We start from the raw sequence: 11,108 nt of genomic DNA on the forward strand, positions 1-11,108 counted from the left end.
TTTTTTGCAGTTTTCAGCTGGGGCCAGGTTTGAACCTGCCACCTCCGGTATATGGGGCTGGTACCCTACTCATTGAGCCATAGGGACCACCTATTTTTTTTCTTGAGACAGTCTTACTATGTCGCCCTCAGTAGAGTGCTCACAGCAACCTCAAATTCTTGGGCTTAAGCGATTCTCTTGCCTAAGCCTCCCAAGTAGCTGGGACTATAGGTGCCCACCACAATGCCCAACTACTTTTTTGTTGTTGTTGTAGTTGTCATTATTGTTAAGTGGCCTGGGCCAGGTTTAAACCCGCTAGCCTGGGTGGATGTGTCTGGCACCCTACCCACTGAGCTAGATGTGCCACCAAGTTTATTCATTTTCTGAAACAGGGTCTCCCTCTGTCACCTTGGGTAGAGTGCCATGGTGTTACAGCAACCTCAAACTCTTGGGCTCAAGTGATCCTCTTGCCTCAGCCTTCCAAGTAGCTGGGACAATAGGCACCTGCCATGATGCCTAGCTAATTTTTCTATTTTTAGTAGAGACAGGGTCTCACTCTTGCTCAGGCTGGTCTTAAACTCCTGAGCTCAAGCAATCCACCTGCCTTGGGTTCCCAAAGTGCTAGGATTACAGGCCTGAGCTACCATGCCCAGAAGCCCTTACCTTTTTAATTATTGTCAGTCTAAAGAATGAAAAATAGGAGCCAGGCAAGGTGGTTCACACCTGTAATCCTAGCACTTGGAAGGCCAAGTGGACTGCCTGAGCTCACAGATTCGAGACCAGCCTGAGCCAGAGCAAGACCTCATTGCTAAAAATAGCCAGGCGAACAGCGAACCCCTGTCCTCAATGTCTTTGTTTTCACTTAAAGGTACCCATGACACTCATAAGAAAGCTGAGGGTGATCTTGCGCTCTAATTATATACCCGCTTTTTCAGTTAAAAAAAAATAGTCAGCAGTGTCTGTGGCTCAAAGGAATAGGGCACTGGCCCCATATGCTGGAGGTGGTGGGTTCAAACCCAGCCCCGGCCAAAAACTGAAAAAAAAAAAAAATAGCCAGGAGTTATGGCGGTGCCTGTAGTCCCAGCTACTTGTGAGGCTGAGGCAAGAGGATCACTTGAGCCCAAGAGTTTGATGTTGCTGTGAGCTGTGACACCACAGCATTCTACCCAGGGTGACAAAGTGAGGCTCTGTCTTAAAAAAAAAAGAAGAAGAAGAAGAAATGGCATCCTGCTGGTTTAATTTGCATTTCCCCATCTTCAGGGACATTTTAGCCACTCTCAGTACAGCCACCGGTCATTTGCATTTTTTCTAAGAACTTGCATATTTATAACTTTTTTCTCTTAGTTCTGTCTATTCATTTCTAATTTGTAGTTGCTTTTTACACTTTACATCTACTAGTCTATTGTCTGCTATAAACATCGCAAATTTTCTTTTAGTCTGCTGTCTTTTAACTTTGCCTTTTGTATCTTTTGTCATTTAGAAGTTTTAATTTTTTAAGGCCAGGTGTGGTGGCTGATACCTGTAATCCTAGCAAGTTGGGAGGCTGAGGCAGGTGGCTTGCCAGAGCTCATGAGTTTGAGACCAGCCTAAGCCAGAGGGAGACCCCCGTTTCCAAAAAATAGCCGGGCACTGTGGTGGCGCCTGTAGTCCCAGCTACTTGGGAGTCTGAGCCAAGAGAATCTCTTGAGCCCAAGAGTTTGAGATCACTGGGAGTTAAGCTGTCAGGGCACTCTACCGTGGGTGACAGAGTAGCTGGGCATTGTGGAAGGCACCTGTAGTCCCAGCTACTTGGAAGGCTGAGGCAAGAAAATTGCTTAAGCCCAGGCGGCACCTGTGGGTCAGTGGGTAGGGCACCAGCCCCGAGGGTGGTGGTTTCGAATCCAGCCCCAGCCAAACTGCAACAAAAAAATAGCCAGGTGTTATGGCAGGCGCCTGTGCTCCCAGCTACTCAGGAGGCTGAAGTGAGAGAATAGTCTAAGCCCAAGAGCTGAAGGTTACTGTGAGCTGAGATGCCATAGCACTCTACTGAGGGTGACAAAGTGCGACTGTCTCAAAAAAAAAAAAGGAAAAAGAAAAATTCACATAAATATGTAAAGTAGAGGCCAGGCACAGTGACTCGTGCCTGTAATCCTAGTACTCTGGGGCCGAGGTGGGTGTCTTCTATGAGGTTCACAGGTTTGAGACCAGCTTGAGCCAGAGTGAGACCCTGTCTCTAAAAATAGCCAGGCATTGTGGCATGTGCTTCTAGTCCCAGCTACTTGGGAGGCTGAGGCAAGAGGATCCCTTGAGCCCAAAAGTTGAGGTTGCTACAACAAAGTGAAACTCTGCCCCCCCTAAAAAAAAGTATGTATTCACTTCAACATTGTAACAGCAAAATATCAAAAATAGTTTGACAATACAGAACCGACTAAATAAATTACAATCCATCCCTATGATGGAAATCTTGCATGTATTGAAAGGATAAGGTAGACTTGTGGGCACTGGCATAGTGTGGCGGGCATAATATTTTACAGAATTTCTATTTTTATTTTATTTATTATTATTATTTTTTTGGCCAGGGCTAGGTTCAACCCCGCCACCTCCAGTGTATGGGGCTGGCGCCTTACTCCTTTGAGCCACAGGGGCTGGCCTTGTTTTTATTTTTTTTAGAGACAGAGTCTCAATCTCTTGCCCTTGGTAGAGTGCCATGGCATCACAGCTCACAGCAACCTCTAGCTCTAGGGCTTAGACAATTCTCTTGCCTCAGCCTCCCAAGTAGCTAGGACTACAGGTGCCCGCCACAATGCCTGGTTATTTTTGTTGTTGTTGTTGCAGTTTGGCCAGGACCAGGTTTGAACCTACCACCCTTGGTATATGGGGCCAGCACCCTACCCACTGAGCCACAGGCGCTGCCCATCTTACAGAATTTTTAAAAGCAGATGGAAAACGAATGATTTATCATGACTATTTCAGATGAATATATTCATGTCAGCTTTTGCCCTGTTTAGAAGCAAAAAGCCATATTTTATTACTTGCTAGTGATAAAATAGTCTGTCTTCCAAGTTGGGACTGTTGGCAAAGATGTCTCTGGCAAGCCACCTGCCTCGGCCTCCCAGTAAGCGGGCACTGGGATTGACTGGCCCATATTGCTACTTCTCTTTGCTCATTTCCAAAATCTCAGGAGGAGAGAACCACAAATGGTGAAAAGATAAAAACTTTTCTCTCTACCAAGTAGGATGAGCTAAACTTCTAAAGATGCCCAGCAGGGTAAGTAGGGTTTCCAGCCCTTCCCACCCTGGACCATCCAGGAGGAACAGAAAGGCCCTTGGCAAATACTTGATTGTTCCATAGGACGGGGGACCATGGAAGGACTAAGGGAAAGAGCCCTACAAGATGACATTTAGACACTTAGTTCACCCCATAGGAGACTGCACTTTACAACAACTGTAAAACAGGGCCAGAGTAACGCTAGCACTCTGGGAGGCCAAGGTGGGGAGATAGCTTGAGCTCAGGAGTTTGAGACTTGCCTGAGCAAAAGTGAGATTCTGACCAGGCACGGTGGCTCACACCTGTAATCCCAGCACTGTGGGAGACTGAGGCGGGAGGATTGCTTGCACTCAGGAGTTCAAGGCTTGTCTGAGCGAGAGTGAGACCCCGACTCATGAGAAAGATGGAAAAACCCAGGCAGACACTTTGATGAGTGCCTGTAATCCCAGTGGCCTCAGAGGCTGAGGCAGCAGGATGCCCACAGCCAAAGTCTGAGGTTGCAGTGAGCTATGACACCATTGCACTCTGCTCAGGGCACAGGGTAGAACTCTGTCTCGACAAAAGAAAAAAAAAAAAGGTGAGACTCTATCTCTACTAAAAATAAAAAACTAGCCAGGCACTGTGCCAGACGCCTGTAGTTTCAGCTACTGGGGAGGCTGAGGCAAGAGGATTGCTCAAGTCCAAGGGTTTGAGGTTGCTGTGAGCTATGATGCCATAGCACTCTACTCAGAGTAACAGAGTAAGACTCTGTCTCAAAAAAAGATGGGGGGAGGGGGGCAGCACCTGTGGCTCAAAGGAGTAGGGCGCCGGCCCCATATGCCAGAGGTGGCAGGTTCAAACCCGACCCTGGCCAAAAACTGCAAAAAAAAATTTTTTTTTCTCTAAAAAAATGGCTGAGAGTTGTGGCAGGCACCTATAGCTGAGACCTGTAGTCCCAGCTACTTGAGAGGCTGAGGCAAAAAGATTGCTTGAGCCCAAGAGACTGAGGTTGCTATGAGCTAAGATGCCACAGCACTCTACTGAGGGTAACCCGAGTGAGACTCTGTCTGAAAAACAAATAAATAGGCCAGGTGAGATGGCTCATGCCTGTAATCCCAGCTCCCAGGCAGGTGGAGTGCTTGAGCTCACTGGTTCAACACCAGCCTGAGCTAGAGCTAGACTCATCTCTAAAAAATAGCTGAGAGTTGTGGCAGGCACATGTAGTCCCAGCTACTTGGGAGGCTGAGGCAAGAGAATGGCTTGAACCCAAGAGTTTGAGGTTGCTGTGAGCGGTGATGCCATAGCATTCTACCAAGGGTGACAAAGTAAAACTCTGTCTCAAAAAATAAATTAATAAAAATAAGTAGATAATAAAAACTTTTTTTAAAATAAAAGAAAAAGAAAATATTGGGAATTGAACATGTACAAACTTAAAAAAATCCCTGTGAAACAGGTGCCATTAACATGCATGACATGAACAGGCAGATGACAGAGTTGTATCCTGCCAGCTGCATCTCGGGTACATCTGAGGAAATGAAAGGAAAAGTCATACTGGAGTTGCAGACAAATTATTCACTTTCCCCTTTTCTCTATCAGGTAAGATGATGCCTTTGTGGGTGGTTCTCAAACTTCAGTGAGCATCCCCGTGCCCTACGGTGCTTGTTAACAACGTATTTTTGGACCCCACTCCTGAAGGCTCTGGTCACACAGATCTGTAGTGTAGCCCAGGAACTCGTGTTTTACCCACTACCTCAGGTGATGTTCACCAAGTCGCCTTCACAACATACTGTGAGAAACATTACCTTATACACCAGCTGTCTTTGTCTACAGTATCTTGGATATTAATCACATTACTCTTTTCATTTTGAGACAGTCTCACTGTCATCCTGGGTAGTGCCACGGCATCATACAGCAACCTGGTTCCAGTGATCCTCTTGCCTCAGCTTCCCCAGTAGCTGGGACTATAGTGCCCACCACAATGCCCAGTTATTTTTAGAGATGGGGTCTCGCTCTTTCTCAGGCTGATCTTGAACTCGTGAGCTCAGGCAACCCACCGGCCTCAGCCTCCAAGAGTGCTCGGTCACAGGCCTGAGCCACCAGGCGCAGACTTTTTTTAAAAATCACGATTTTTAAGAACCAAATTACATTTACAATCAATTTCAGAACTTTGGTACTTACAACCACCTACAGCAAATCCTATGACAAAAAATAAAATACCACATAAAATAAAGTTTTATAATAAAGGCCTAAGTAATATTGGACTTCTGGTCACTTTAGTTTTTCAAAATTCTAGCTGCAAAGGTTGTAGTTTTGAAAACTTAAACACAAGCTGTCAATAACACATCGGACTTCACTTGGGATTGAATTTTTCATTAATTTATGATCACTGTGTACTTACCAAGAAATGCAGAGAAGTTTATCATAAATCCAAAAATACCACTCTCTGGAGGTGTTGTTCCTGTATCACTGGGGAGAAGAAATATCCAAATTATTATATATTCAGTTCAGACCTCTGAGCGGCGGATTCTTTACTGAGTTTCACCTGGGTATTTAGCCACTTTGACTGCCAAAGATCTAAAGTAGTTTCATTTTGGCTCTGAAAATTCCGAAATTTATTTTTTCTACCATGAGAGATTACATTTAATGTTTTTCCAGAGTCAAAAGCTAGGTAATGTTTAAGATGAATGGTGTTGCCATCTCTCACCCCAAAAAACTTGTTATATGCTCATTCTCAATAAAGAATTTTTTCTTGTTTAATTAGAGACAGACACAATTTTTTCTTTTTTAATTTGTCGCCCTTAGTAGAGTGCCGTAGCATCACAGCTCACAGCAACCTCCAGCTCTTGGGCTTAGGAGATTCTCTTGCCTCAGCCTCCCAAGTAGCTGGGACTATAGGCGCCCACCACAATGCCTGGCTGTTTTTTTTGGTGGTTATTGTTGCAGTTTGGCCAGGGCCAGGTTTGAACCTGCCACCCTTGGTATATGGGGCTGGCACCCTACTTACTGAGCCAAAGGCGCTGCCCCTCAGTAAAGAATTGAATGTGATTATTTGGGGGGTTTTAAAAAGTAGCTGATCTAAAATCATGTTTGAAAATTCTACTATTGAGATATGAAGTACACATAAAAACGTCACTGTAATTTTTTGATAACTGGATATACGCCCATGATTTTATAGTGCTGAAAATAAATGATAAAAGGTGAGCAATGTTATTGATCTCTATTAGTACTTTATGGAAACAATAGGGTATTAAGGGTATAGTAATTATGGTAAATGTTTGTTTTTATTTTGAGACAGAGTCTCACTATATTGCCCTTGGTAGAGTGCCATGGCGTCACAGCTCATAGCAACCTCAAACTCTTGGGCTTAGCGATACTCTTGCCTCAGCCTCCCACATAGCTGGGACTAAGGCACCCCCCACAACACCTGGCTATTTTTTGGTTGTAGTTCTCATTGTTGTTAGGTGGGCCCAGGCTGGGTTTGAACCCGCCAGCTCCGGTGTATGTGGCTGGTGCCCTAGCGGCTGAGCTACAGGCAGGCGCTGAGCCTATGGTAAATTATTTTAATGAAAAACAGTTTCTGTAAAACATTTTCACTGATCAGCACCAGTAGCAGAATGGTTATGGCACCAGTCACATACACCAAAGCTGGTGGGTTCGAACCCAGGGCAGCTAAACAACGACAACTGCAACAAAAAATAGCCAGGCATTGTGACGGGTGCCTGTAGTCACAGCTACTTGGGAGGCTGAGGCAAGAGAATCGCTTAAACCCAAGAGTTTGAGGTTGCTGTGAGCTGTGACGCCACAGTACGATTCTGTCTCAAAAAAAAAAAAACTTTTCAGGTGCAGTCTATCACTTAATCAAGTGAGTTCCAAGTTATTGTTTATCATGCTCTATTTTTTATTACTGCCAATTTTAAAATTTTTACATTTCCAATCTGCTCACATAGCAACTTTCCCAGTTTTAAAACTGATGGAAAAAAAGAGTTCCCAATTAGTACCCATTTTGAGTCCTTCCACATTTAAAAACAGCTCTGAAATTTAGGTATTGAAAAACTTATCAAAAAAAAGTGAAAAAACAAAACGATTACATTGAAAAAGACACATTTCAAAGAGTCTGAAGAATTCCACAAGAAGCCTGTGTGTGCAGAAAGCAAGAATGTCAAAGTTTTGTAAACATAACATGTAAAGAGTATAAAGAGGTTAACAGCCCTCCCCCTTACAACAAATGCCTTCATTCCCAGTTATCTCGATTTCAGTTGTCTCACCTGTAAGAACCAGCTGTGTTTCGAACTTAACCTTTCTCACTATAACCATTTGGCATCCTGAAGGCGTGTGAGGTGGAGAAGGCTGCCTGAGATGCAGGAGGCCCTTCCAAGCGCACAGCTCAGGGGCATGGAGACATAAGTGGGGATCAGTGCCAGGAAGAAAGCAGAGACAGCTACCAACCCTGGGCAGCACTTCTACCAGATGATTAACTCTGACAAGGAAATTAAGCCGCCTGTCTTGACCCCAAGGTATAAAAAAGCAGCCACCAGGTAACTCATCCTACAGCAGTAATTCTGGAACCTCCATCAGCCATATACCAGAGACAGAGCACAGGCAGAGCAGAGGTCCTGGGGGAAAGTCTGTTTGCTTGTTTGCAGAGAAAGGGAAGGAAATGGGAGGATGAGGACGATTCTGGGAAGGTAGGCAGCTGGCAGCAAAAAGGGGTTCTAGCAGGAGGTGGAGACCAGACGTGGGGACCCTGTCAATTGATGGTTCTGCTGATGTTGGAATTCTGATGAGCATAACACCAACAGGGGAACCAACAGACACGTGGGTAGCCTCTTTATTTTTAAACGATTCCATCACACAAACGAGGCAGTAATATTTGGCTGGCACAGTTGTACACGGGGGCCTAATTCAGAAAACAGGAGCACAAGTGAGTGGGGACAGCAGCTGCTTCCTGGCCTGGAAGAAACAGTCTCTCTAGGAAGCTCTCACCTTAGCCCTGCCCCGGTTGGCCCTGCCCCGGCCCCACCCACCACCTCACCTGTCTTCTTGTTAATGAGGGAGCCCAGGAAATTGTAAAGGGCTAAGGAGAGCAAGGTGTTCACTGGCCTGTGGTTTAGAAGCTGTTGAGGCTGTTATGTGTACACAGTTGTTTCAGGGTAGGTTGTGCCCGGCAATCGGTTGATGTCCTCACTGCCTGTATTTACATTTCTGCAAGTTAAGCTGACCATGGAAAATTCCAAGTAGTTTGTGTAATATCCTTCTCCAATCCAAACTAATTTATGAAGTTAAGCCAGAGTATAATCAACTGATGCTCAAAGTATTAAAAACAATACAAACTTGGTCAAATGCTGTTTTTTAAATCACTGGATACAGGAAATTCGATTACTTCAAAGCCTGGAATTATGTTTACTGGAGGGACTTAGATGTAGACAAAATCCAACATTATCTTTGTCTGCAGTGAGAGGTTTACTAAATTGTTCTAAATTCCGGCAGCGTCTGTGGCTCAGTGGGTAGGGCGCCGGCCCCACATACTGAAGGTGGCGGGTCCGAACCTGGTCCTGGACAAACTGCAACAAAAAATAGCCGGGCGTTGCGGTGGGCACCTGTAGTCCCAGCTACTTGGGAGGCTGAAGCAAGAGAATCACCTAAGCCCAAGAGCTGAAGGTTGTTGCTGTGAGCTGTGACGTCACAGCACTCTACCAAGAGGGACAAAGTGAGACTCTATCTCTGAAAAGAAAAAAAAATTGTTCTAAATTCGTAAGCTCGTTGCTTAGAAGATTGACCAGGACTTAGAACCTAAAAAAAATAATGCTCTACTAAAAAGAAACCATTATTTTCTTTATCCTTATAATATTTAGATATATGTCTATTATTTAAAAGAAATAAGTATGGGAATAAAATGTAAACTGCAGCTTATTAGATACTCGTAATTGTTTGGGCTAACTTTGTGGCAGCTTCATTTGGTTATGACTATTCTAGAGTGGGAAGCGCCATCCAGCTGTGTATATGTGTATCAACTATTTTTAAACTAGAAAATAATTTCCTACTCACGAATGCAAATGAGTTGCTTTTTTCTCGAACTACCCACACGCAACTGCACCCTCTCTGCATGCAACCTCACCTTCTGTCCGTCAGAGTTCCTTCTTTGTTCACGCATACAGAACTTTTTTAAAGAAATTATTAAGCTTCTCCTAAGTGTTGGGGACCAAGCTGGTGATGAGGACACAAAGAGGAAAAGATAATTTACTACCTTCTAAAAGCTTAGCATCTAACAATCCAAAGTTAGCATAGTTACTGATTGCTTTCTATGTAATTTTGTAGCCTCAGTGAATACTGCAGGGACTAGGACAGAAACAGCCCCTCTTTCATGGAATGCTGGTTCTGGTTTATATTGATGAACGCACTGAAAAAAAGGAAAGGTGGATAAGAGAACAGATAGAGATAGGTGAGCTGCTTACTTGTGACAGGGTAATCTGGGAAGGTGACCTTCCGAAGAGACTTGGATATGTTGTTTGTTTTTGAGACAGAATCTCACTGTCACCCTGGGTAGAGGGCCGTAGCAACCTCATACTCTTAGGCTCAAGGGATCTTTATGCCTCAGCTTCCCAAGCAGCTGGGACCACAGGCACCTGCCACAATGCTGAGCTAATTTTTCTACTTTTTAGTAGATGCAGGGTCAAGTAGGTCTCGAACTCCTGAGCTCAGGAGATCCACCAGCCTCTGCCTCTCAGAGTGCTAGGATTACAGCTGTGAGCCACCTCTCCCGCTGAGACCTGAATTCTCAAGGAAAGAAGGAGCACATTAGAACACCTGGGCCAAGTCAGGCCAGGTTCACACCTGTAGTCCCAGCTGATCTTTTCAGCCCAGGAGTTCTAGGCTGTAATGAGCTATGTTTGGGGCACTGCTCCCCAGCCTGGGCAACACAGTAAGACCTTGTCTATTAAAAAATAAATAAATAGGCTCAGCTCCTATAGCACAGTAGTTACGGCACCAGCCACATACACCAAGGGTGGCAGGTTCGAACCCAGCCCAGGCCAGCTAAACAACTGCAACAAAAAAATAGCCAGGCGTTGAAGCAGGCACCTATAGTCCCAGCTACTTGGGAAGCTGAGGCAAGAGAATTGCTTAAGCCCAAGAGATTGAGGTTGCTGTGAGTTGTGATGCCACAGCACTCTACCAAGGGTGACATACTGAGACTCTGTCTCAGAAAAATATATTAAAACACAAAACCTTCCCATTACTTGATGCTATAATTTCACAATGATACAAGCAATTATATGCACAAGATAAAATAATATTGGGCCACTGTAAATTGACATAAAGTAACCATTTTTCTCTCCTCTGTATCACTGGACATTGTTTTGGTAAAAAAAAAAAAAAAAAAATTTAATTTAAAATTTTTTTTAAGTGCTAGGAGGACAAGGCCAATGGATTGCTGAGTTCATGAGTTTAAGACCAGCCTGAGCAAGAGCGAGACCCACTCTCTAAAAAGTAGCTAGGCACTGCAACAGGCAGGTGTAGTCCCAGGTGCTCTGGAGGCTGAGGCAAGAAAATTGCTTGAGCCTAAGAGTTCGAGGTTACTCTTAGCTATAGTGACTCCACAGGACTCTACTGAGGGTGACAAAATGACACTCTGTCTCAAAAAAAAAGAAAAGAAATTTTAAAATATGATTATCTGGCCAGGAAATTTAAACTTACAAACATAGAGAACAGCCATGTGCCTTGAGATGGCTATATGTTAGGCGAACTACAAGGACAGAGGTGTGGCTGGCAGAGAGTAGGCACAGAGAGAGAGGGGTATGTGTGAGCAGGACAGGGGGTCATGGAAAGGACTTGGCTGTTCTTCTCACTACGGTGAGAGGCTGTTAAGAACCTAAAGCAGCTTGGCACCTGTGGCTCAAGCGGCTAAG

The 11,108-nt window shown here is 44.6% G+C and overlaps 1 protein-coding gene and 1 non-coding gene across 2 annotated transcripts in view; one reads left to right on the forward strand and one right to left on the reverse strand.

Moving 5' to 3' along the window:
* Nucleotides 1–11,108, reverse strand: part of DRAM1 (DNA damage regulated autophagy modulator 1) — a 46,794-nt gene that overhangs the window by 22,708 nt on the left and 12,978 nt on the right. The window contains exon 2 of the mRNA XM_003783302.3: nucleotides 5,603–5,670. Coding sequence (XP_003783350.1) covers nucleotides 5,603–5,670 — 68 coding nt within the window. The remainder of the gene's footprint in view (nucleotides 1–5,602; nucleotides 5,671–11,108) is intronic.
* On the forward strand, nucleotides 10,429–10,557 carry LOC111723051. The gene has a single exon (XR_002771678.1). It is a non-coding gene; the product is annotated as a small nucleolar RNA SNORA20 (small nucleolar RNA).

This window comes from Otolemur garnettii, unplaced genomic scaffold (assembly GCF_000181295.1).
Source record: "Otolemur garnettii isolate 467f Iridium unplaced genomic scaffold, OtoGar3 scaffold00007, whole genome shotgun sequence".
Taxonomy (NCBI): Eukaryota; Metazoa; Chordata; class Mammalia; order Primates; family Galagidae; genus Otolemur; species Otolemur garnettii.